Here is a 26,786-nt window from a genome sequence, read left to right as displayed (position 1 = left end):
ACAGACAATTGTCTTAGATTAATAAAGTAGGGATTACCTGTATGTAGAGACATCTAAGCTCCAAAGGATCCAACAACTCAGTAACATGACATTACAGTCAGCTGACGCTAAGTAACTCTTCAGAGTATTATTGTTCTGCACAACAGAACTTCATGTAAGTTTATTTGAGAAGTATCTACACAGAAATACATTAAGTACATCAAAATGAGACTGCTTCACTTTATACTGAAGCAGCAAGACATTCTCCAGGAAAAGAGATTAATTTTACATATTTCCCTTCTTTCAGCTTTGCCTTATGGTTCAGTAAAGTTCACCTCCACAGCAAATGTCTCACTATAGACTTTCCATGTTTTAGACTTGTGAGGGTTATCCAGCTCATTCCTGGGAAGGTAGAGTCTGAAAGACAAAATTTGGTAGTGTATCTTACAGCCTAAGACATGCTTTTCCTTTCAGCTAGCCAAGAGAACTTCAGGCTCAGCCCTGCAATATTAAATATAGCCCCAGATCTTGAATTCAGACAGACATCAGCCATGCCTGCACAGGGCTTTGGATCTGATGTAGTCTGAGAAACACACGCAATCAACCTGATGGGTTTGCAAGTTGGTTTTTTGTTGGGTTTTTTGGTTTGGTTTTTCCCCCCCCGAGCCCTACAATGCAAGACTGTTAGAGTAAAATTAGTGTTACCTTCAGCTCAAGACCTCCTGATGGTTATGCAAGTGGCAGGAATTTAATAACTGACCTTCCTAATGCCAAGAGTTTGATTCAGTACTCAGTCAAGCTCATTAGGCATGTTGTCCACTTCTAATGCTTACCAAATTCATGTCTAGTTATCACTTAACAGCACCTGCACATCAGCTATGGCTGAATTAGAGATACAGAGAAAGGAGCACTGCCTTAGCAGCTGTTTCACTTCTGATTAGACCTAGTCCACCTGAGGTCTACCAGAATTCTCTGGGCAGAAGGGGAGATAGTCTCCACTAAACTGTGTTTAAGAGAAGGTCTGGTGGGGCATCCTCCCTAGCCCTGCAGGAAACAAAGCACTTGGGCAAAACTTTTGAGATGGCACTGTTGCAGGGCTGTCAGACAGCAGGCATACATTTCTCCTGCCACTGGTTTGGTCTAACTAGATGTCTGCACCTAGACTGCAAGGTGCATTGCTGGCTCAGCATATTAAATTTAGTTATGAACATAAACTCACAGCTATTTCTCCACATGCTCTAATGGGATCAATTAAAAATTGTTTCCTTACAATTACTGTTCTCTCCATGACTGGAATAGGATCTCATACATCAAGTTCACTGTTCTTCTGTCTAAATCTGTGAAGTTTAGTAGACAGAAGAGACAGATCTCATGTCTCTGCATTTCTACATCACTCCCCTAGTGAGACAGACAAGCCCAACTTTTGCTGGCTGGAGCTCCACTGGGAGTTGTAGTTTCAACAAGAACTAACCACAGTAATTTCTAATTTTAACAAAAGCATGAGTAGCAGTAAGTTAGAGCCTTTCTTTGGGATCCCAAGCATTGGTACCTCTAACTCTGGTCTTAATATTTGCCTGCTAAGCCACTGAAAAAGTTCCAGCCTCTCAGTCAGCTGTGCTATAGAGGATGGCAGAGTTGCCTTAGGTTTAAATAGTTAGCATTACCTTTTTGAATTCGAGTTAATTAACAATACCTAGAGTGCCAAGGAAAGAGTCCAACAGATTAACTTGATTAAGATAAAGAGCTCACATACATTTAAAACATTTGGCACAGTGCAAGCAGGTGTGTGCCAACTGCCTGCTCACAAGTTACAATTGAGAGACAAGTACCTAAGACAGGCTTGATCAGCAAGCTATGTCAGCTTTCAGTACTATGTTTGTGAACTTTCAGCTCTGTTCAGACACTGGAAGTTAGGATCTGAAGGCAGTCACTATGATCACTTACCTGTTATTTTCAATAAAGGAAGTGTTGAACCAGAAGAAGAATGGGCAGTCATCATAGCCTTTGGGGAGAACCTAAAGACAAAGGCCTTAAGGACTCCATTTGACAGCATGACTCAATTTTTGCAGAGCAAGAGTACCCACCTGTCCCCAGTAGTTTGGTTTACAAAGCTAGTGTCAGTCAGTACACCTGAAAAGCCCAATATCACACCCAGATCACTATTTTCACTGAAGTTATTTCAGGACTAGGTCACTCAATACTAGGTCACATTAAGTAAGAGACCCATGTTAGAAGCAGCAGCTAAGCAGCATCTCAACTAAGATGTCTTAGTTGTACTGTGTGAACAGCTGGATGCCTCCCCTGCCTGCACAGACTGATGTAGCAATGTTTGCTGCATCACTCACTGCACAGGGCTGGAATAACAGCTGCTACCATGGGGCCACCCCACACAGCAGGAGTCACCAGCGAGGAAAACAGATTCTGCCCCACAAAGCACAGCCAGCCCAGCTGCAGTTTGCACTGCAGCCTCTCCTCACACTCAAGTGAAGGTCTTCATGCCGTTGTACTTACAGATTGTGATTCAAATCTGACTTTCACATCACCACTTATAACAGGGCTGTCTTCCAAGCCAATGACTACAGAGTCACTTTCAGAATCAAAGAAGAGCTGGATAACAGAATAAAGTATTACTTTTGCAAAAAGTTACTGCAGAGAGACAAGGGACCAATTCATGACAATACCTAGCTACTCATTCATGGTATACAAATACAATAGCAGTGCTAGAATAATAGCCAACAATTTAAGCTGCTCAGGTCAGAGTGAGCTATTGCATTTAATTGATTTCTAGGGAAATCTTTCACTACTTTACCACTACTTCTCCCATGATTTAGCAAAGCTTAGCTTTTTCATTCTCTCAGAATTTACAGCATCCATTTATTTAGATAGTTTTATGTCTAGTATTCAACTTTTATAGGAAGACAGTTTTGACCTGTAAGTCAGCTTTCAGCTTCTGTGACTCAGCTGACAATTTCATAGTACTCTCACCTTGCAGTTTCTTTGACTGGCACATACACATTCTAGTACAACTTGCTTCCTCACAATTATCTGCACCTTCATATCAGTTCCATTGCCCTTCCCAACTCCTAGGAAGAAAGGGTTGCATTATACCATAGTACATACATTAGCTGGAAAACCAAGTGCAATCCTGTTCTCTCCAGAATGCCTTGCTATAGTCTTTAGAGAACTCAAATCCTAAAGGTAGCTCAAGATTCAGAGGTTGAAAGCTGTACTTTGAAGTAGCAGTGAATCCTACTAGTGGAGCAGGAACAGAGTAATGTAGAGTCTAGTTCCACTGACTGAACAAGAACAGCAGTTTGAAGTCCCCTTGTTCAAGTGCTGAACTTCCAGCCTTTTATCAAAATTACCAGTATATATGTACAGAAACAGGTGTTCTCTAATGGGAAACATTAGTGGATCCAGCTCGACATGTGGAGTTAATCTCACTTGAAAAAGTGATTCCCTTCCCAAAACAGAGCAGGTTGTATGTGAGCCACCATTTGACCAGACACCCAGGAAGTGACAGAACACATGGGGCAATTGCACTCCAAAATGCTCTTCATTGTATTTTAACTGTGCCATTTGAATTCTCAAATCCCAGTAAGTCTACATTCCTATCATGGGTTTAGCAAGAGAGACAGTAGAGATCAGCCACCTGTACTAGGAAACCATTACCAGAGGAATGCCCAAATTCAAGAGTTCTTACCATGTATGGAGTGGATTTTGAGGTTTTTTATTTTGAGTTGCCTCTCTGGTGGGAGTTTCAAGTTATACTTGTTTTTCAGGATCTCATAATACCCAACATACCTACTCTGTAATGCAAAAAACCCAGACACATTATACAGTTTCTATACCCCACACAGACTAATTCTAGGCAGAAATAGGATTAAACAGATCTTCTCTGCCAAGTTCTTAGCTCTAAGTCCAAATCCAAGAAGAAAGTAGCCATTTGTTCTCCTTACCCTCCCAAGTTCAAACAATCCTCTAGGCAAATTCAACATCTACATTTTTAAGCAGTATTCAAACTGCATGTTCTGAGAGGAATTCCATACTTTTGAGTTGAGCAAGAAGTGAGGAGCTTTTATATTGCAGCTTTTTAAGGGGCAGAATGTTTAAATGTACAAGATACTTCCATTTTTACAGATGCACATTCTGAAGGACAGCTGTACTTCCATTCTATTTTATACCAGCAACTAAAGTACCTCTGCCACCAGCTTCATCTCACACCTCTGAATCTCACCATACACAGTGAATCAAAATGAGCAAAGCCCCAGACTGTGGTCTGAGGCAGTAACTTGTTTAGTGTTTCCTTGTGAATGCAGTCTCTAGAGGATTCATTCCTCCACCCGGACACAGCAGTGCCATGGCCCTCCCCAGGCCAGGCTGCAGGCTTCAGTACATCCCTGATAAACAGCCCAACTGTCTTATAGGGTCATGCTCCTGTGAGGGTGGGCAAACACTGCAGGAGGTTGCCCAGAGAGGTTGTGGAGTCTCCACCTGTGGAGATATTCTAGACCTGACTGCACACAGCCCTAGGCAGCCTGCTCCAGCTCACCCTGCTTGAACAGTGGGGTTGGACTGAAAGCTCTCCTAATCTCAACAATTCTGTTATCTTGGATACCATAATTCAGATTTGATTATATTACAACAGAGAAAGGCTTAAGGAATATGCTTGGACAAAGGGGAAGGGGGTGGAAGATGCAGTGCAAGCCTACCAGCTGGTAGTCTTCCAACACTTAAAGAAAGAGTACAGAAAGTTCAGGAGTTAAGCATTGGTAGAAACCTACATCTCTGAAAAGGCAGGGGAGGTGGGGTAGCATAAGCACTCACAAGGCTAGTATTGGTTTGGCTACTGTTGCTGGACCTGCTCAAGCTTACCTGGGAAGGAGTTTCAACTCCTTGAAACTTGGTACTTGTGCTTCTATCAGTTCTTCTCTCCCCAAAGTAGTCCAAACTTTCCTACGTAGGAAAATAATTTCAAGGGTTAAGATATATTCATCCCACCACCATTCCCCTTCCTGAGAAGGGGATAGTAAACTGGAATTACACCAGTCAATTCTAATAAGAGAATGCAAGTGAAAATATGCAGTAGTTGTTTTGGTACCTTCTAACAGGAGGCTTTTAACTAGAATAAGAAAGTACTAATTAGGAAGTCTGATACATTAAGTCTGTCATCCATGAAAGAGTGCTAATAAAGCTCATTCAATGAGGAGAGCAATATGCTTTAAGCAATTGCTTTAGAACCATCTATATTCAAGCGGTCTGTGGCAGACCAAGCTGAACATTAGTTCAGATTTTCACAAACCAAACTCAGAGTAAAACAAGTGATTAAATGGATATACACTCTGGCCAGACTACCTTGAGTGACCTGGGCCTTCTGCAACCCAGGTCTCCAGACTGATATACTAGACCTGGGATACTAGAGCAGCACATGCATCTGTCCTGGCCAGGACTTGCTGATCTTTCTCCCCTTCCCTAGAAGGGCTTCTTGCTGTAATGCCGGCAGTCAAGACAATTCTTGATCCCTCACACTACTTGGAGGGAGGTTGAGGAAAAAATTGCACTTAAACAGTGACACTATCTTTAGTAGAGCATGCTCAGAAGCTATCTACAGTTAAGAAAGTTGTTGCTCAAGATCCTAGGTCTATTATGCCTCCAAAAAAAACAAAAGTGCTTCAAAGTTGGTATCCTGTTAAATTCTATTTTCCCAGTTCTTCCTCATCAAGAATAGTCTTCATCAGAAAGGAGTTTACATAGTAGCAAGATTTGCAAGAACTTTTTTGTAAAACAGGTTGTTCACAGTATCCTTTTTCCAGTATAGACTTTTTGCAGAGTATTAGTGCATTTCACCAATTAAGTAGGTTCTAAAGGGGCATTTTGAATACTAGAAGAATCAAAAAATAAACACCAGTTTTTTTACCTTTGCACTCTCAAACTGGTCACTGTCTATAAGCCAGGTACAGACCATTGTTCCAGTCCTGCCTGTATTAGAAGAGAAAGGTTGAACTACAGGAGTTAAGGTGTTTGGGTTTATTTTTGTGAAGATGAAGTTATAACTTTTGAAATAGAAGACATAACAGGAGGTAAGTGACACTAGAGTAGTTAACTGCCTGTATTTCTGGGAAGAATAAGTTAAAGACAAGGTACTGCAGTTTAAGATGTTCCTTGAAAGCAGTCCCCACATGTCTTTGTAGTATTCCTAGAGATACTTAGGAAGCTGGCCACTATCTGCATACTCTATTTAGCAGGGGATACAGTCAAGTACACACTACTAGATTAGGTTATAGACTGGCACTTGCCCACAATCTAAGCCTCAAGACTTACTTCTCTGCTCCAACTTTTCCCCTCTAACCCTACTAAGACGACATCAAGACTATTTGAGTTTTTGTGCTAGCATAGTCTCAGTTTTGAATTTAAGATCTAAGAGGTCCAGTCACCCCTCCCTACACTTGTTCTTCAAGCTAGTTTTGGCCTGTAGGTAGTTTCAGTGTTCAGTTCTGCAAAACCTTTTAAGCTATGGTTCCAAGCAGGGGAAAGAGCCACCTTTTTGTTAAGTAACCACCTGGTTTAAGCCAAGTATTTGCAGTAGTAACAGCAGGCAGCTAAAGATGTGGCAGATGTTTGCAAGGAAATTTGGCTTATCTGCACAGTTATTATGCACTTCCAACAGCTCCCGCACTACTACAGGTTGTGGATAGCACCCACAGGTCAGCTCACAAGCCGTAGCTTTGACTAGCCTGTCCCCATAAGACTACATTGCACTCTATCACATAATACCTTGTGTATCTCAATTTAAGACCCAGCAGTACCTACAACATTCCAGCCTCCACTACAAGAAATTAAAAAGCTTGAGGTATATTACAGTGCAGGATATTCAGTGTGGGTGACTGGCTGCCAGGGAGCCAAAGCAGCAGCTTAACACTTTTGACAGCAGCAGTTTTACTACCTCCCTATCCCCAGCCTCCCCTGGGGGACTACTGTCCCAGCAGTCAGGACAGCTGGAAGTTACTGAAGACCATTTTAATCTAAGATGACATTAGTTCTTAAGAGATCAGATCTGGGCTACCGAGAAATGGGGTTGTGTAATACTAAACACACAGCACTATATTGTTGCTAATCATCACGCTGTCTGCGGAATTTGTCAAGTTACACTCTAAACCCATCTCATGCTATGACTTAAGGCCATACTAACATCAAAGAAGGCATGATAAGAATAGTGTGATTTGTAGCATACACAGACTACACAAGAAGTCCTACCTTTGCCTCCTTTACAGTGAATTGCTATGATGTTCTTTTCATCTTGACTCATCCATTCACGGACACTGGCAGTGAATTTCAGCATGTCCCTAGATAAGAGGGAAGTTAGTGGATCAAAGCAAATGCCCACATAGAACTATCACGATGTATGTATTTCTTGACAAGACTCACTGTAGCGCTGGGACATTGTGGTCATCAATAAAGATCCTTTCCACCCTGTAGTGGAAGTACTTGGGGTCATAGCCTTTTTCACCTACAAGGAAAGATCTGGTGTTATGCCAGTAAAGGGAATAGACTTGCAACAAAGAAAGTGGCTTGTGACACACAACTGCTGGTCTAAGCATATACTAGTTTTTAAAGTACAGTAGTAAAAATAGACAGATCAAAGTAGAAAAACTATGAGGTAATTTGGCTAAAACCATGCTTGCTTAGCTTCTAGTTTCACATTTCTCACTTTTAAGTGAGAATTCACCTCCAGGCCCAGATGGCCATTCCTTTCCATACAGGTTTAGAGGTTATTTAGGGATCTGAAAGTTAACGTTCTGATGTACTGTCAGGGTCAGCCACAGCAACGTGCACCTACAAAGTGGTAAGGAGCTGCTAATACCACACTCATCTGTGACCCCTCACCTATCCCTCCACTGGCTAGAGGACAGTTTTACTTTTTCAGGACTTCAGTATCAATGCTTCTGTATTATACCTTGTCTGCTTCCAGCTCTGATGCTCTACTATGAAAGCAGAAACCACAGGACAGTTATTCCCAAAGTGTTTTTCATTGTTTTAGGCATTTCTAAACAGAAGAGCTTTTAACTATTCATTCACCTCTCTTCTCAGCCTTCATTAGAAAAAACCTCCAACATCACCCCAAGTTTTAGCCCAGGTTTAGTTTTCCACTTCTTTAGTAAGAGTTTTGGAACATTGAAGCAATTGTTCAGCATGAGCAAGGGAGTCTAAACTGCAAGGCATCCAAGTATCTTCTTTGCAAGCTTTGGTACAATACATTAGATGCTCAAAGTCAATAGCCACATTCAGGACAGAAGGTAGTCAGAGGCAGCTGTGCACTTTTGACAGACTAAATTCTTGGAGATCTGGTATTGCCACCAGCATACCTTGAAGACGTGTTTTTCTGTTTAGCAGTATTTCAATACAGTCACCAGCTAAACATACTTACTGCAGAGATTGTAGACTTTGTAGTGGTCTGCATGTTTGGTGTCCAAAAATCTTGCAACTTCCTAAAGCAATAACAAGATACAAGTTCAGAGTAGGTGGTGCTCTACTCCTTATTTCCACTACCACCTCATCCCCCACCCCCAAGTAGGGTCAGTGACTGCTGTTCATCAACAGCCCTGGGACAGCAGGCCTTCCCAGGCCAATAGCTCAGGTTCTTGTCTGGAATAAAAGTACTACTGCAACTATCTTCCCTGCCCTACATATGTTTCCACAATATCAGGCAGCATAGCTCTAAAGGGCATTAATGCAGACCTTTTAAACATCTTTATTTAGATGAATATACAGTTCTCACTTGTACTATCACTACTCTGGGACAGAACTGACTTGGTTCTCTGAAGCATTCCCAAGAAACAGGAGCATCAGAGCACCAGTTTGTGCACAGTGCCAGATACATCCCACTAGGCTTAGCTAAGAGACTACAACACAAGTGGTGCAGCACAGTGGAGACCACCATTTAGTCATTCCAACCAGCCAAGACAGTAGGACTAGGATTGACCTGACAATCTAGTCCACAGGCAAATTAGTGGGAGCCTAGAAGTGAAACAGCAATCAGAAATACTGAACCTGATAAATGACAGATTTTTACCTCAATAGGGTTCCTATAGAAAGACTGCTTCCCAGAAGATGGAAATGACATTGCAATAATGCGATCTGTGGAAAAGAGCAATCAGAAATAACAGGGGGAACCCTCCCCACATGTAGGAACTATGTGATTGAGAGCAATATCATTATGAAACAGCTTATTGCTACCCTAATTATAAGAACCACCTACCCATTTCTGAGAGCTTTTCTTCTGCATTTAGTATAGCTAGAGTAGGAGAATAAAGCTTCCTGAAGCATCAGCTACCATTAAGTGTCAGTTTCTACAGAACCACAGGCAAAAATACTATTGAGTTAGTCAATACTGTCTCAGCTCTGGCTCCCTAGGCCTCAGGAGAATTTCCATCATTACATACAGAATGTACAACCTCTCTCCCAGGAGGCTAATCCTTGAGAACAAGTGTCAGAGTCAGGAATCCATATTTCAAAATGCCACAGAAAAGGAGTAGGCCTGCTTTGAGTTCATACTTAAGTTTCATTAGTCTAAAACATTGCCTGTATTTCACGTCAAGCACTTAACTAAATAACTAGTGTTAGCAGGATGTAACATGCAGCAAAGTATCATTTGCTTCTACACACCAGTAACATAAGTGAGATCCAGATCAAAGCCATCTTTCATATAACGCCTTTTGTTTTCAGAGACCTGCCAAAAGAAGTGTAGAGTTAGTCTTCCAAAGGAATGCCAAAGATCAACAAGAGTTGCCCATTACTAGGACAAACCAACCATCTAGACTCTGAACTTCAGTCATGAGTAGCAGAGCCTCGTTTTGCTATAGCAAAGTTCACAGCATTAGCCAAGGATAACATTTATTGTGTTAGCTTTTAGGTAGAAGCTCCATACAGAAATTTTACCCTGAAGTATCAGAGTTTATTCTAGTGGAAAGAACACTGCAGATTCTTTGCAGACTGCAGCATGAATCTGTCATTGCTGTTTGAGTGGCTGTGGGCTGAGGGAAGGAAGTAGTTAAGGGCAGCATAATCAAGACTGCTTATTCCTGAGCAAGAGGACATACTTGAAGCTTCAAGTACCACTTTAGTGCCCCTGATGAAAAAAAGAAGAGGCATTTACAATGGATAGGGCTTCAACAGCTAGGCTGTTTTGTTTTCACCTGGAATAAGCACCAGAAGCATTAAAATTCCTATCCTCCCCCATGTGAGGGAAAGCAGCCTATGTACCACACAACCTAGAAATTATCAATTGAGACATATGGTGGTGTTGCAATCACTTTGCTATGCTGGCCTTCCAGGTCAAGTTACTGCTTACTTGAGCAAAGTTAAGAATTACTAGCTATACTGAAGTTGGAGGCAAAACTCCAGTACCCTGTCAGGGACACCAGACAGACATGCCGCTTAGGCAATATTACCAGTTGCAGACCAACAGGCTGTGGGCAGTCTTGCTACTCACTATTGATGGTAGCTTGGAGAAAGAGCTGGAAACAGTAATAGTAGCCTAGATATATTAAGAGGCCAACTTACCATTCTCCTGGTCACCACTTCAAGTTGCTTCTTCTGTGAAGCCAGGCGAAATATTCTTATTAAGATGATAATTCTCAGAACTCGGAGGAGAGTAACCATTCTAGATGAGAATCAGATTCACCATGAAAGAAAGTGAACACAATTAAACTTAGATGCAAAGCTTAAAGGTATTTAAAAGCTGTTTCAGAGACAGTTTAAAGCTTTGTTTCATATACTAAACTAGGACATTTCAGGCTGATTTTGGAGAAAGAATACTATGCTTGAAGAATACCATGGTTTTATTGAGTTTTTTTTCAGAAGTACATGTTTTGAACAGCTAATGGAACTAGGAAACCCCCTACTTGCTCAAACAGACTTTCACAGGCACCTCCGCCCAGCAAGCAACAAACTCACTTAACACTATCTATGTTAACCCCAAATTCTTGTTCCTTGAAGCTTGTTCTCAAGTATACATTTAAGTGCAAGTAGCCACCTGAAAAATAGCTGAAAAGAGAAGTTAGACAGGCTATATACATCATGCCTTGATTAAGAAACCTGAGAACAGATCAATATAAACCCTGTGTTTAATCATTCAGCAACTTGAGCAGATGATTTGGTTTGAGGAACTTTGAACTGCTGTTGAACTTTGAAGCAGGCAAGATGCTTATGTGAGTGGTTCTACTGAAACAACTGAACAGGGGCAGCTGCTTTTACATACCCTTAGGGACTAGGGCAAACTAACAATCATTCCTTAATGACATATCTGAGCATATACTTTTAAGGAGCACATGCACATATTTCAGGTCCTGATACACTTAAGTAAAAACCTTGGTGAATACCTACAGTAAGGGGATACCTACAGTAAGAGGGACAAATATTATGGAGACATTAACCCATGACCTGCAGTTGAAGCCAGTCTGCTCTCCACTGATGTAGAGCTTAAAGTCAGCAAGACAAGGTTGTCCTGGACACCTGGAAGAAAGCTTCAGTTTTGACCCCAGCTCCTTCCTACTCCAGGATCACCCTGCTGTTTTCAAAAAACAGAGTTCCCTTCAAGCTGGCAGCCAAGGAGCTGAACCAACACTGGAGCGAAGACTCCATAGCCCCTCTCCCCTGCCTGAACCACAACTGAGAAGCAGCTCTTCAAGATAAAAGCAGTTTGCATTCTGCCCTTTAGGAAGTTAGCCAGTTTAGCATTAGCTCCCAGGCTGATACCCAGCTCTCATTCCTCAATGTCCTTTTATAGGTCAGACTTCAAGGAAACAGGTAACTCATCCCAATGCACACCCAGCTAGGCTAGATTAGAAATAGAGACCATACCCCTCCATCAGGGCATGTTACCTCTGTGGACTGCCACCAAAATTTCACTTGTCACATATACACTCTCATCCACAAAAAAGCTGCTCAGATTCTAATTATTCTGAGATTTATCAGGCACTTTAAGACTGCCACCTGCTTCTTGAGGAAGGTCTATGACAAAAGAAGAGTGATAAACCCCAGGTAAGCTACTGGGAATTAGTTGGATTGTGCAGACACTACTGGAATGTTAGTCAGGAAGACCATCTCATCTCAAGATCCGGGATTTGGCCAAGTCTGAGGTATCATCTAATACCAGGTAGTATAATTTTGGTCAGAAGCGGACTGAAGCACCCTTAACAAGAGAAGCCTTACAGAGGGCCTTAAGAATTGCATGGGTGAGATGGTAGGTCCCAGGTGAGTACCTTTTGAGAGCATCAGTGTGAACTCCTTTTTATGTGACCCAAAAGCCTATTCTAAATCCCCATCAACTTCAGCAAGTCAGAATACAAGGCACTTGCACACACCAATCTACAACAAGATGGGTCAGTGCAGGATCAGGCTTACTACTAACATAGCCTAGTAAAGATAGCAGTGCAGATTACCGTGTCACAGTGCCATTTCTCCTACCTGTAACTGGATGCTGCCATAAGATGAAAGCTGCTTTAGAGAAACGTGGCCAGAGAGATGGGAAGTAATTATTAAAGTCTAATTAATGTTTAAAAAGACCTAGAAGGAAACCGCCTTTTATGATTCTGAGGCTGCAAAAGCTATTCCTTTGACAGTTCTACTTTTTGCAACCTGAGTTTAGCTGGCATTTGAAGAGATGACTAGTAATTACGGATGTTTGTCCAACTCTAGATTCTTCAATAACTAGACTTTGAGTTGGTTACTTCTAGAAGAATGTTTCCCTCCTTGTGCCCAGTAGCCAGTTGAATTGTGAGGGTGATTTTTTTAAAAAAAAAAAAAAAGAGCTCAACTTCTTTCCCTGGCTGATGCAAGCAAGTTTCACTAATTCAAACCTAGTGCAGATAAAATAATCTTAGTTGTAGTTCTGTCTCCATCAAGAATGGATTCCTCTCACAGGTTATCATCTGATCAAGCTACAGAAATCAGATGGAAATATGACTTTAATTTATGCACATGAACAGCATGTTTCCCCTCCCCAAGGCATGGCTGAAAAATCCAACACATGTTACCATGGGGCTTTTGGGACAGCAAGGTGGAGGAAACAAGACAATGTGGCAGCTCTTTCTATTTCAAGATCCATTAGACAGAGATCCTCCCTCAGTTGTCTGTTCCATTTGCTATTATAATCCAACTCTGCTTTCTGACCTTCAGACTCTCCTCTCTATCAGGGCTGCTGCACACCTTCTGCCCAAAAAATGCTTGTTACAGCATTTGATGGCCTCACTATTCACTTTTAGTTACCCCAAGTGATATGTTTAGATCATCTCTGCCTTCAAGACAGTCTATAGCATAACTGTAGACCAAAGTTAGGTGTCTCTATCCTTCATTAGTCTGTACCATGAAATACTATCACTGCCATATTCATGATCTAGTATGCACACATCTAGCTTAGAGGTGCCCAAGAAAATTCTTAGAAGACTATCAAGAAAAGAGATCACATTTAACAGCTGCCATACTATTCTTACCTTGGTATCTGATCTGCTGCAGCAAGGTCTGAGAAGGAGTACGTCATGTTAATTAACAGAGTGCCCACCACTATGAATGCATCCAAAATATTCAGTTTGGACTGGAAATAGTTCTTGAAGCTGAAACAAAGGAGAGTTTTAGACAGATGCCCATAGGGATAGCAAAGACTGAAATACATCTTCAGGAAAAGAATCACCTATACAGAGCTATTGCTAGAGACAAGCTCTCCTGAAGTAGTTCTTAACACTAAGCACTGAAGTCTCACTAAGAAAGTAATCTTACACCTGACCTACACAGGTAAGTCACAGCAAAGCTGATGCAGTTTCCAAGTGCTCACTTTACAGATTATTCTATAGAAGGGTAACAGCCAATGTACACAGCCAAGAAAAGATGTGGCCATTGTCTATGACCAGGAAATTAGCCTACAGGGCATCCATGTTAATAGTCCAAGCCCAAAGTATTACTTCCTTACTAGCTTGAGGACTTGCCACACTGACTTAATTTTTGTCAGTGTCTTACTTACCCTTCAGCAAACACCCTCAGGAGAACATCGATGAGAAAGAAGAGCGCTATTGCCAGGGAAACACCTTCAAGAATCTCTCTAACACCCTTCTTCTCACTGATAGCCAGATCCACAATCACAACTATAATGTCCACAATGATAAGTACAACTCCAAATACTCTGCCAAAAGAAAAATACAAGTCAACTTGAGACATAGGAATGACTTGCTGACATTGACTGAAGAGCACAAGCCCAGATTTGTTTTCAGCTGTTCCAGCGAGAGTGTGTTCTCTTACATACAGATTGAGGCCTGCTTGTATAAGCAGCTGAAGGATTCAAATTGCATTTTTTAAGTGATCTGCACAGAATATGTCATCCATGTGGAACCACATATCTACCTCAGACTCAGCTGTAGTTATTAACCTATAATTCCACTGGTACCTAGAAGTGGTACAAACCTGAATGCTTTAAGGCACACAAGCGTCAGTGCTGTCTTTCAGCTTACTCGCCTTCTCTCCCACTCACAACTTGGTGTAGCCCCTTAAAAATAACTGTCTTTAATGGCTTGCTCCAGCACCTAGACTACATACAACTGACCAACTAGTTGTTCAAAAGCTGCCACAGCCTGGAGTAAGCCATTAAAGAGCTTTTATCCAAGTCAACAGCATTTACAGTTCTGACTTTCAGGTCTCCTTGGACAACGTAGTCATATCTGTTTAAGACTTCTTTCCCAATCAAAGTACTTTTCTCAAGTCACCCTTTCTGGGGGTGATAGGCAATTCAGTACTTTCCAGAGCAGGCTGTTGTTCAAGGAACTCTCCAAGTTCTCACACCAGAAATGAGGACCATTTCTACCCTGCCCATATCATTACAAGCATGACCTTTTACCTGAATCCAAATGACATCACAAATGGGGAAATTCTTCTCCTAATTGCACTGCAAGAGAAGAGAACTGGCATCAAGACAAGTGACATTTTGTTACTGGTATTAGCCACAAGAGCACTGTTGCATTCTTTCGTTCACATTCTTTTGGTTTTAGAATTCTGTATAGTAGCAATTTCTTAAAGAGGAGATTATTCGGTTGCATTCATGAAGTATATAGGTTAAGACAGTACTTGAAAGCAATGCTTTGACCACTCGTTAGAAAAAGCATTCATCAGCTACAGACCCTAGAAGTACAGCAGTATGTACTTATGCACAACACTATTCAGTGTCACAATTCCAGTGACACTAGAAGTTTGGCTTAATGCCCAGTTATAAGCTTTAAGAAGCAGGCTTATATAATAGCTATTGGTCAATAGGGAAATTAAAGGATAAACATCTCTTAAGGTATCTTGTTCAAGATACTAGATTATTGTATCAGAAGATTTTTTTTTTTTCCAGGCTGCACTTGTTAATAGCTCCACTACTGCTTCTGTGCTCTTGGAATAGATGAAGAAAAATCCCTCTTCTGCCTTTAAAAGGAAAAATTTGTTTGGCTTTCAGATTGAAGACTCAAGTGCCTTTTAAGAAAATGAGTTACTGAAGCCAAGTTCTTCCAATTGTGAGAGTTATCTCCAGCCCTAGTGGGGTTCCAGCTCCAGTTACAGAAGATTATTTGTTGCCTCTTTGGTATGCTTTAAGCCTTCTGGTTTAAAGCTAGGCCTTTGTGTAACTATCTCACTAGTTGAAAGTCTCTTTAGGCTACACCAAGAACTAAGGTAGAAGCAGTTATCTGCAAGCCCCAAGTTCTGACAGTCTGAAAAAACAGACTGCCAGTCTGTTAAGTAATCTTGGAATTACTTAACTACTGTAAGCACTGAGTCTTTTCTTAGACACTTGAAAGAACACACCTTCTCCAAGTATATCACTAACAGTAGGACCTAACAAAAGCTCCGAGATACTGACAAAAAGCATTGGTAGATTCCTTTTGTATTGTTCACAAACCTACCCTATCTTTCCTGTTATATACAGTTACTACACTTCCCCTCCCCTCCACTATTAGAGATACCACTGTTACAGGAAGTCTTTGTCAGCTCAATAATGCATATTGCACCCCAGTGATCCTGTCTGAGCTACTTGTTTCCTCTAGGGTAACTTGAGCATTGCATTTCACTTGGTGCATATCCTTAACACCTCAATAACTTAGTTTAAGACAAAGCTAGATATCTTTGAAGTGATTAGGAAGCCTACTGAATTAACCCACACTTCTTATTAGGCTCATACTTCAAACTAAGCAGCAAGGTCTAACCAACAAAAATCTGCATCCTTAAGCAGGAAGGAGATACTTAGATTGTAGAACCCACTCTTCCCATGGAAGTCAAGGATGTAATAACAAGTCTTGTCTTGAAGGCAGCCTAGCATATAGCAGGTTCTCCTTGCATTTGAGTGTCTAATGTCTAAGGAAACACTGCAATAATTACACTAACAGTTTGTTGGTCTGTGTCTTTGCCCAGTCAATCCTACAATGCAAATGTAGTAGGCACACCAAGACTTCAGCTTCCACGGTCTGAGGACAAATACCTTTATTAGGTGCAATAAAGACTGAAATGTATGCACACCACTCCAATTTGGCCTGCCAACATCTTAAATCAGTTGAAGAGAACATGGCATATTTGTTCACATACTTAACTGAAAGCCTTCACGAAATGCATTTGTAAATGCCAACTTCTGAATTCTAGAAAGACATGCTGTCACATAGAAGAGCTGAGATAACAGGCTTAATCTTTCTGTTCTTGAGCTGCAGGAACAGAGACACAAGTCTATTCACTTGTCACTGACTTGACTAAGTACACTAGCAGAGTTAGTAATCTGGTGACAAGAGCTAAACACTGTTAGAAAATAACCATTTCAAGAATGGAGTTAATCACTAGCAAGTTCAGACAATTTAGTCTTGATGAGGGCATGATGCTTATCATTTGCCCCAGATACTCATTCACCTCATTTTCTCACCAGCTTTTGTTCTTCTGTGCTCTCCCAAACTCACCACTTTGGGAAAGTTTAATCAATGCAGTTTGCATACACATTCTCCATAATATGATGGACTTCTACCCTGAGAACAAGCTACACTTTCATCTCTAGAGATATAAAGAAGCTTCCTGAACTTACTTGTCTTTATTATGTGCTAGAACAAATGTCAATATCAAGTGATTTACTGGGCTTATCTCTACTTCAGCAGGCCATCTGCCTTCTTATTTTGGCCCAACAGTTTCCACCTTTGGGGGTGAGCAAGGCATTTAGTGTAACATTAGCTTACTTGAAACAGCTGTCTGGTTCATTATCCTCATCACAACCATCATCAATCTTTACTGTGGGCTCTTCTGCTGTTGGAGAGCTGGCAAAGGAATAACACAAGTCACATACTGATACAGATGTCAACTTTATACATCGCTACCTGTCATTGTCCCAGAGAAAAGAATATTAACTGTCAGCTGAGCAGTGAGCAGCAGCCTGGGCCAGAGCACAGGCACAGTACCAGAGGAAGAAAGACTTCACATACATTGGCAGAGCAGAACCCCTTGGCTTGTAGTGACCTAGTTCCCATTAGCAATCCATCTCTCAGAAGTTTGTCTTTTGGGGGAGGAAGGGAACAGATGTGTTCAACAATCAGATAAAGAGCTTTGAAGTAGGGCATCCAAGAGTCTGCTGAGGACTTAACAGTCCAGACTCTGGAAGTGCTGGAAACATGCATATGCAAAATTGCTTCAGAGAGTCCAAGTGACATTAAAGCTATTACAGTAAACTGCTTGTTCAGAGAATTAATGTTTTCACCAGGAAAAGCCACAGCACAGAGATGTGTTTGTGCAGAGCAGGATACCAGACCGGAAACTGGAAGACCAGAGCAGCAGCAGCTGAGCTAGTGCTAGAACAGCATTTTTTGGGGGTAGTGGCTGCTTGCCATAACTTCCTTAAAAGGGTCTCTTTAGATCAAGTTTTTGTTCAGCCACCTGAGAAGCTCTGAAGGCCACATGACAACTTCAGAGAACATAAAGGATAACATCCAAAGCCAGGAGTTTCTAATTCAGCCTTCTCCACAGAAATACCGTGCTGCATAATAGCACAGCCACAGTGTTGCTGTGGGTCTGCCTCTGGCATCATTGCTTCTTGGGCAGGAGCAACTACATATGCATATTCAATATTGATGTTTCCATACTGTTCTGAGGCAATTTAGCATGTTTGAAGCATTAGTGTAGCAACTCAGAGGATCCAAGTATTCTTCATCCTCCACAACGGACCCACGCGCCAGCACTGCTTCTGCAGTGTGCGCTAACCCCCTTTTAAGCAACAAGTTAAATGATGCATTTCCTACAGTGTCAGCAACAACCAGTACTGATGGTTCACCACCTGCACTCAGTATCAGGCTGAAGAGAGGAATGATTTCCCCTCCTGCAACAATTTTTGTTATTTAAAGCTAATTTTCCAGCTCTGGTATCTCCAGACACCAGTATCCGCAACTTTGTTCCCAGAACTGAAGGAAAGCTCTAGTGATGTATGGCCATTCAACTTTGCTTCGCAGCTATTCTTATGGGATATTCACTTGGGAGTTTCCACTTAATGTACAACTGAAATGCTTCACTCATTAAAGCAGGTTGCTGCTGCTGCTACAGCAATTTTGCTGCTGGTCCCTTGCTTATACTTGTAGATGCATGAAGGATACCAAATGCCACCTTCTTATCCTCTACTGTGATTAAAATAAGCCAAAATAAGAATGAGCAACAGTTGTGTTTTGGGTTAGGAAGCCAATCTTTAACACAAAAAGAAAACAGAAGTCAAGTCTGAGTACATTATTTCCACTGTGCTCTCACACAAAAATTCAGTTCTAGATAATGCTTTCCTCAGAGGGAGTTTTGTTTTCCTCTACATCTACTTGTTGTCCCAGCTGGAACAAGCTCTCTGCCACAGCTACTACATCTAGTCTTTGACTACTGGGGTACAAGAAAATGAGGATAGGCTAGAAGAACCTATTTCCTCCCCACACACTCTGAACTTCAGACTTGAGGCTTTTAAGGAGAGCAGAGCAAGAGCATCTTCTTCTACAGGAGAGCTTGACAGTGTTTCTGGAGGCTAGAAGAGAGCTGGCTTTACTGCCACAAGCTTATTATACCAGAGCTAGGTGCTCTGTACTTCTCAGCTAGTTCTTAACTACTTGTAAGAAGCCAATCACAACAGCATATTTCTCTCAAAGATACCATACCTCACAGACAACAGCATTTTAAGGGGGGGAATACAAAGACTGTATGCTGTGTAAGCTTCAAGCACTCCATCATTATTCTCCTCGTTAGATTTGAAGCACTAAGACACTCTAGACAGGGGACTGACTTACACAGCATACTTCAACCCCAGACCCGTACCCTAGTGCAGTTCATTCCACTCACCCGGACACTCCTGTCAGCTCTGCCCCTTGTTCATACTTCACAGTTGTCATTTTGCCTGGTGTTGCTCTGCGGGTCTCAAGAGAAGCACATCGAGTTAAAGAGGCATCAGTACGAGAAACAGCAAACACCAGCATCCTACAGCAGCAGCCTCACACGTTACCAGCACACATTTTCGACTAGCGTCCCCCCCCCCGGCTGACAAAGCACAATCTTCACCTCTGAGGCTAACGAGAGTCAGCGCGATGAAGGTTTTTTTGCCCACACCTAACGCGCCACAGCGACAATCCCTCCGAAACAGCACCTCCACCTCACGACGAAGCACCTTCCCCTGCTCCAAAGCCAGGAAGCACAGCCGAGCCCCAGCCGGCACCCAGCCCCAGCGAGCCCGGGCTGCGGACCTCGGGGACCGGCTCCTCGGGCTGCGGCCACACGCCGGCTCCTCCGCTCCCCTCCGCCACACGCAGCCTGCGGCCCCGACCCGCCCCGGGCAGCTCTCTCCCCTCTCCTGCCGCCGCCCTCACCTCAGCGCGGCCGCCCACCCCCGGCGCTCCGCGGCCCCAGCGGAAAGCGGCGTTAAACTTCCTGAGGGCCGCTGCCCCGACCGCTCCCGCCCTCCCTCACCCCGCCCCGGGCCGCAGAGACCCGCTCACCCGCCGAGGCGAGGCCGAGCCGCGGAGCACGAACGCACCTCAGCTGCCCGGGCCCCGGGGCCGCGGCTAAATGAGCCGGCGGCGCCGCCCGGCTGCACCTGGGCCGGGGCCGGGCCGGGCGGGACCGCCCGCTGCCATAGCGACGGCCCCGCCGCCGCTCCCGGCACCGGCGGCCCGGCACCTCGCCGTTAGCGGCGGGCGGGCGGGCGGCGAGCCCGGGCGCCTCAGGGGGGACCGCCCGGCTTCTGCCGGAGCCTGGGGCCGTGCGGGGTTTGTAAACTGCGCGGCCGCGCTCCGTTTGTAAACGCGTTCCCCGCGGCACGGCGGGTTTGGGGGGCTGCGGTGGGGAGAGGCGGGCCGCGGGCTGCCGGCCAGCCGGGCCCCACGGCCGGGGGCGGCCGCTGCCTCCGCACGGCACGGGGTTTGTGCCGGAACGCGGAGCGCTGATCGATACAGAGAACGAACTACTGCTTAGTGATTGTCTCTCCGTAATTTTACATACCAAGGACTGGCGTTTGTCAAGGGTTAAGCCTGTCGGAGACTGGTACTTGGGAGGGGTGAGCAAGAAGGAGCCGTGAGCAATCACAAAACTTAATTAAATGTTTGATGAATTTACGATCTTGTTGAGAAGGCACAAGCAGAGGCCTTGCTTGAATAGATAGGGCCGGAAAAGATAAGAACTCCTGCCTTTGTTCTCGTCCTTGTAGATAATTTAGCTTAAACTAGCCATATGGTTTTACACCACTAATGAAAACTTGGATAATAAGAGCACTAACAAGCACTGACGTATCAAAACATGTAAAGGACCATACTGCGCAGAAATCACCTGAGGACGGTCAAGTAGCAGACAAGTGAGGAAGACCATGGAAGACCACCAGAGGACTCCTGAAGACCACCAGAGACCTTCAATGCACCTGCGTAAAGGACATTTGCATATGCTAATAGTTTCCTGGAAAACTAATGAATATGTATCACATTTCTCGGAAATCTAGTGAATATGTATGTAGAACGTGTGCTTAACCTGCACAGTTATGCCCGACACGAAAGGCGGAGCGATCCCCCGTGCATCCAGCGCTGCCAATAAAGAACACCTACTTAACAGTTAATCAAGCTGTGGCGTTAGTTTCTTTGCATCGGTCGCTTTGTTTGCAGAGCCGGAGGCTGCGGGGCGGAGTACGGCGTGTCGCCCCGCGGAGCCTTCACGCCTTCCTCGCCGCGGGTGGAGGGAGGAGCGGCCCCCGAGCCCCAGCGCGGCGGGCCAGGCCGGCCCCCGGCTGCAGGGGTGTTCTGCGGGACGGTGGGCAGCAGAGGGAGCTCAACGGCAGCGTTTGGGGGCTGCTCCGGGGCTGCGGGGGCTCGGTCGGGGGTGGATGCGGTTAGCCGGTGGCAGGAGCTCTCCGGATGCCCCGAAGAGGCGGAATCTTCGAGGCGAATGCTGAGAATAGGGAGCATTTCTGGGCAGCAGGCGGCGTGGAAGGTTTGCCTTTCAAGTCCGTCATGTCTATAAATACACGGGTAAGCAGCTAGTATAGACAGCGGTAGCAAGTAATGAGCTAAATATGTCTGGTATATCCCGACAATTATGTATTCGAGAAGCAGCTAAACGCGGATGGGAGCTAAGCTGGATGATGAGACGAAACATTTGGTTAATTTGCTCTTGGTTCTGAAAAAAAGTTTACATGTGCAGGCTTGATCCCGTGGACCATGTGGGTATCCTGTGAGTTACTCTCAGCGGGAGCTTATGCCTGTGGAGCACCTTCACGGGGAGGACCACATCGGAGAAGAGTGAAGAAATACGGAAGTCCGGTTTGCCCTGTCCTGGGCTCTGAAAGCACCAAGGTGTGAAGGCAGTTTGGGTACTGAGGTGGACTGTTCACAGAACAACCTGTAACAACCAGTCAAAGGCAGGTCTGGAGGCAGGAGGCTTCCAGTTTGGCACTCAGACTGAATGAATGCCGGGGCCGTAAATGAACCAGCTTGCTAGAGGCTGCAGATGCACTTAAAAAGGAAAAAATGGTCCTTCCCATTTTTCATCAAATAGGTGGACGCCGGATTGCCAGTGATAACACTAACTGTTCCTTTCAATGTTGCTAATCTTGCAGCAGTGGTGATGCCGTAGAAGATTTGCCAGCTCTCACGCGTCATCATGAGTTTCCTGGTGGTTGATCTATTTTCTTAAAACCCTAACTCCTGGACTCAGATGAATAAAATAAAAACACCATCTTTCTTTTTTATTAATAAAATTAAATTTCTAGCTCTCAGCTGGTGGAGAAACATGTGGGAACAAGATCCAAGGGTCATAAAGCTAAAAGTAAAAAGGAAGCATTGAAAATATTCTGGTTTTTTGAATTCAAGACTCGTAAATCATTTTCATTATATTTTGCTGGTTAACTCATGATGCTGACATTTTAAAACCCTTCAGAATCCAGTTCCGATCCCTTGATGATTATTCATCAGGGTAAAATAGCAGAATTGTCAACAAAATGCAGAAAAGATCGAAATGTTCAGTAAATAATCCAGTTACGTACTGGGTAGAGAGCAGGATGAAGTATGCATATCTCAGAGGGGTGATGACATACTTTACATTCCAAAAATAACAGAGAGGGTGGTAAACAGAATCTCTTAACGTGGCAGATTTTAAAATCGGTAGGTATGGCTCATTTATATCTGATACTCTTAAGAGAGATGGCCAAGAAAAATAATTTCATTTTTGTGAAGTCTTGGGATAGCAGAAATATGGAGATAAGTGGGGAAAAAAAATCAATCCTCTGCCAATATTAAAAGCAGGTAGATCAGATGACCTGATGGTGATAGATCTGTCAGCTTGGCTTTGCTCCCAGGCGAAATGAGAGCAGAGTAGACAGAGGTTTCAACTAATAAAATATTAAAGAAGCTTAGTGATAATAATAATTAATGCCAATCAACATGGGTTTAGGGAAAATAATTCCTGTCACACTAATTTATATTTCTAAAACAAGATTGCAAGTTTTACTGATAGAAGTATTTTGTTGCTTCTGTAAGCAACTGTCTGGCTGGAAAATCACTGTGATTAAAAAGGTAGAAGAATATAAACTCAATCTGGTTCACATTGGTGAAAACCCAGCACACTAGTCTTAAAATAACTAAAAGGGGAACCATCCTTAAGCAATTCCTTTCCAGAGAGGTTCTGCAGGGATTGGGTGTTGGCTTACGCTGTTTAATGTTGTGGTGTGGTGTTTTGTTTTAAACCATGCCCCGGATAAACTCCCTAGCGATGAAGTTCGCAGCTGACGCAGAGGTTGGAAAAGTGGTCGGATAGAAGAACGGCTGCCTAGCACTGAGTAAATTGTAACATCTGGTAAGTTCAGATGAGTGAGCAACATGCTTTTCCATACATCCGCTGTCAACCTCAGAACAAAGGACTTCAGGACGGTGCTTTTCAGCCCTTGATACCTGAAGGACCACGCAACATCTTTAAAAGAAATCCTTGGTCTACTTATAGTCCCACTAGCTGTCACTGCAGGGCACCTGCCACCTGCATGGCATATGTGTGTACATGTCCAAAAGCTTGCAAGCATTTCTGGACTAACTTCTCATGTGCTGCTATTCACAGTCATCCTGACTGCAGGGAGTAATGCCATGGCAGGTCAGACTTGGAGCGTCAGTGACTGTATTATGAAAACAGCGAACTGAAAAATCCTGCGGTAGTGGTAGGGAGTAGCCAGCCACAGGTGACTGTGGCATGTGGCTCTGTGGCAAAAGGAATAACAAGATCCTTGGATCCACAAAGAGGAAAGATGTTGGCTTGGAAATACTGCTTGAGCTCTTTACTTGGCTCCTGTGTACTCTCAGGTCTCCAGTCCTGGTAACGACAACTCCAGAAGAAAGAGGGAAGAGACGTGATCTGGGTACAAGGCTGTGCAGTGCACCTCATCACACCTGCGTCGAGGAGCCCAAAGCTGTCCATCTTCTGAAAGAAAAGATAAGGAGTGACTTAATCCCTGTCAGTCAGGGCTGGATCTGGAAAAAAGTCTAGGTGCCCAAAAAGGCATGTAAGGAGACTTAAAGCTTCAAAACTGAGATCTAGAAGGGTACTTGTTCAGCAGCTGCCTAACCCTAAAGGCAATTAAATTGGTTGGGCATCTCTCTGGTGGGCTGCAGAGATCCCCCCAGAACCTGCCGTTCTGCTCCTGTGCATGCCCCAGACTGTCCTGGCCACATAACTCTGCCGCTTGGCCCTGCCTAGGGTGGATCAGGATCCCGAATCTAGGCAGAGGAGTATTGCAGTCCCCGGAGCCCCCTCAACAAGCCCAGTGAGACGAGCTCCACCACACCCTGCCACACACCACCCACAGCTCTTCTCACCTCTGCGTAGCTCTGCATTAAACAACCCTGAATGAAATCACCCCAGGAGCAGAACTTGTTCTTGCCCTTCCTCCCTCCCCGTGCCAGCCAAGTGCCCTACCCACTAGCGCTCTTCCCTCGGGATGTGCTTGTGCCGCGGTGCCCAGCCTTGCCCAGGACAAGCTCCGTGCAGCCCCTCGCTCCATGACCCCGCTGGCTTTCCCCCGGCACGTATGCCTGCAGCCGAGGTAGCTAACGGGGGTTTGGGGTCCCGGCCAGGGCCAGGCACACAGCTCGTGTGTACTTGGACTTAGCCTTAAGCAGGGAAAAAGACGTTTGGCAGCAGAGGGCTCTTCCCCTTTGCAGAGTAAGGCATCAGGAGATTAAAAGGCTGCAGGATGAGACTTGGCAGATTCAGACGCAGGGCAAAAACCAATAATAATTAACGATGTGGGTGATTAAGCAGTGGAAGAGCATGCTAAGTTCTGTGGCTGGTTCTTCAGCACTGAATATTTTACACCAAAATGTCTTTTTCTCAAAGAGATGCTCCAGTGAATTAGGTCAGGGGAGTTCTCTGACCTGAGGTAGGTAGAAGATCACGCAGATAATCCACATACTCCCTCTGGCCTTGTGACTAATTCCCTTTGGTACAGCTATTCCTGATCTAAGTGAGATGATTGCTCGGACCTGTGCTTGCCCTCAGGAACTTATAAACTAATTACGTTTGTTGTGTCAACCCATTAGGTACTCATAGGCTGCATGCAGACTCATTAGTTAGACTGAATTATGTCTTTGCTCTTTGAAGGTTATCAAAACATTCAGATCTAGCATATTTCATGGTCTGCCACCATTACTCCTTCTTTGTACGCAGATTTCTGCGGTTACTCCTTGCTAACAAACCACAGACTTTTAATGCGCATATGCTGGTTTCGGTTATTTCGTAGATTGAAACTGTGGTGGCTGATGTCATCCCGATCTTTCAAATTTATCTTACTTTTGATGAAGCACTTTATTGTGAGATTTAAACAAAAAAATAAATATTTGTTTCAGATCTCACACATTAACTTTGTTTTAAACCTGGCAGCCCAGATTCCTGCAGAAGATGTGTAATAGCTCAGACACTGAGAGCCTGCAGGGCCCTGGTACCTCCCCACCTGCAGCGCCTGCGAAGGAGCCTGGTCCGTGGTCTCTCCCAGCAAGCAGGGCATTCATGGAAGGTGGGACGTGATAGAGAAGTATAAAAATAATGGCAAATGCATAAAGCACCTGGATTCGGTGCAAATGAGCTGTTTTGGTTGGAGCTGGCTCCGGACTACTCCGAATTTTCCTAGGGCACAGGTAGGCAGTCAGAATCCTGCTGTGAAAACCTCAGGTCTCTGCACCTCCTCTGGAGTCTGAAGCAGTCCGCCTCATTTCTTCCCTTCACCCTTTAAGAACGGACGAACGACGGGGAACTTGTCTTGGGAGAGTTTGGAGATGCCACCACGGTCTTCCAGCTGCAGTGACGTTCCGTTGGGCCCTGCGGGGGTGAGTGTCTGTCAGGTGTCATCTTCATGTCTTCATCCCGAGCCGTTCTTTCTGGGGGAGCCCAGCACCCCCTGACTGCAGCAGTATCAAGAGCTGCCCCAGAGCCGCTCTCTTTGCTCAGGTTTATCCACCGCTTTGCATTCCTCCTGTGCTGGCTGTGCATTTAATGTGTGAACAATAGTTTTTTATGACTGTTATTCAGCACCTACATACTTTTGCTGGAAGGAGGGTGTAGGAGAGCAGGGTGGGGAGGTTTTTAGTTAATGCAACTGTTATTATTTGCTGACAAGATCACTGAGTATCTTAAGAAGAGGGAATTTGATCTCCTTCCAAAAAACTAAACAGGAATTTGTACTGCAGAATATGTGTGAAGCACGTATATTCCAGGAAAAAAAAAAGAAGAGCATTTACAGTCGTGTTGCCTAGGGACTTCAACATCTGTGAGGAAACAACATCAGTGATCACACCGTGTCCACGTTCCTTACGATGACTTGACTACTTTAGCTCTGGGCCAGTGGAGCAGTACATGAAAACACCCTCCCGTGAGACCCACCTCACATGAGCTCAACCTCATGGCAACCCCTCTCTCGTGCTTCAGATATTCCTAAAGCTTCATCTAGCCTGGGAAAATAAGCTCATCGTGAAGCAGGTATGCCAGAAACACGTTCCAGCTGACCGGGTTTTTCACACACAGGCATCAGTGAGGCTAACACTGGTGGAGTCGTCGAGAGAGCATGAGAGTGCTCCAGAGGTCTTGGCTCTGGGAGGCGTTCGGGGGGGGTCCCTGCAGGAGGGTTGGAGTTTGAGTCCTGCTCCTGCGAAGCTGCAGTCACGGAACGTACAGGCGTGGGTCCCACCGGGACGGCAGCTCCACTGCTCCCTCCTGCACAGGGACCAGCGGGACCCGCAGACACGGGGCCCGATGCTCCCTGGCCGTACGGTCCTGCAGAGAGCGGCGTG

At 44.3% G+C, this 26,786-nt stretch overlaps 1 protein-coding gene across 3 annotated transcripts; it reads right to left on the bottom strand.

Annotated features, from left to right (window-relative positions):
• Nucleotides 1-136: 136 nt before the first annotated feature.
• Nucleotides 137-20,089, bottom strand: LOC128141473 (phosphatidylinositol 3,4,5-trisphosphate 3-phosphatase TPTE2-like). 3 transcript variants are annotated; one of them, XM_052786207.1, is made up of 19 exons: nucleotides 19,977-20,089; nucleotides 19,327-19,400; nucleotides 17,208-17,285; nucleotides 14,861-14,908; nucleotides 13,994-14,152; nucleotides 13,470-13,589; nucleotides 10,540-10,639; nucleotides 9,643-9,706; nucleotides 9,050-9,114; nucleotides 8,405-8,465; nucleotides 7,405-7,486; nucleotides 7,234-7,322; nucleotides 5,897-5,958; nucleotides 4,855-4,935; nucleotides 3,683-3,788; nucleotides 2,965-3,062; nucleotides 2,491-2,586; nucleotides 1,924-1,994; nucleotides 137-396 (listed from the first exon to the last, which is right to left on the bottom strand). In XM_052786207.1, the coding sequence occupies exons 2-19, from the start codon at nucleotides 19,374-19,376 to the stop codon at nucleotides 294-296; spliced, it is 1,533 nt and encodes a 510-aa protein (XP_052642167.1). In that variant the 5' UTR covers nucleotides 19,377-19,400; nucleotides 19,977-20,089; the 3' UTR covers nucleotides 137-293. The 3 variants fall into 3 exon arrangements, with proteins under 3 accessions (XP_052642167.1, XP_052642169.1, XP_052642170.1); XM_052786209.1 differs by lacking the exon at nucleotides 19,977-20,089 and adding an exon at nucleotides 19,848-19,893; XM_052786210.1 differs by lacking the exons at nucleotides 2,965-3,062; nucleotides 3,683-3,788.
• Between the last annotated feature and the right edge of the window lie 6,697 nt (nucleotides 20,090-26,786).

This window comes from Harpia harpyja, chromosome 4 (genome assembly GCF_026419915.1).
Source record: "Harpia harpyja isolate bHarHar1 chromosome 4, bHarHar1 primary haplotype, whole genome shotgun sequence".
Taxonomy (NCBI): Eukaryota; Metazoa; Chordata; class Aves; order Accipitriformes; family Accipitridae; genus Harpia; species Harpia harpyja.
The sequence above is the reverse complement of the archived record's forward strand: the minus strand, read 5'-3'. Positions and strand labels throughout refer to the sequence as shown.

What these genes read in the sequence shown, in the direction of transcription:
- LOC128141473 (XM_052786207.1), bottom strand. Translation starts at nt 19,376, where the DNA reads ATGACAACTGTGAAGTATGAACAAGGGGCAGAGCTGACAGGAGTGTCC. An exon ending in ACCAGTTTGAGAGTGCAAAG is followed by an intron (nt 4,936 to 5,896) that starts GTAAAAAAACTG and finishes TTTCCTACGTAG; the next exon opens with GAAAGTTTGGACTACTTTGG. An exon ending in GAGTTGAAACTCCTTCCCAG is followed by an intron (nt 3,789 to 4,854) that starts GTAAGCTTGAGC and finishes TTTGCATTACAG; the next exon opens with AGTAGGTATGTTGGGTATTA.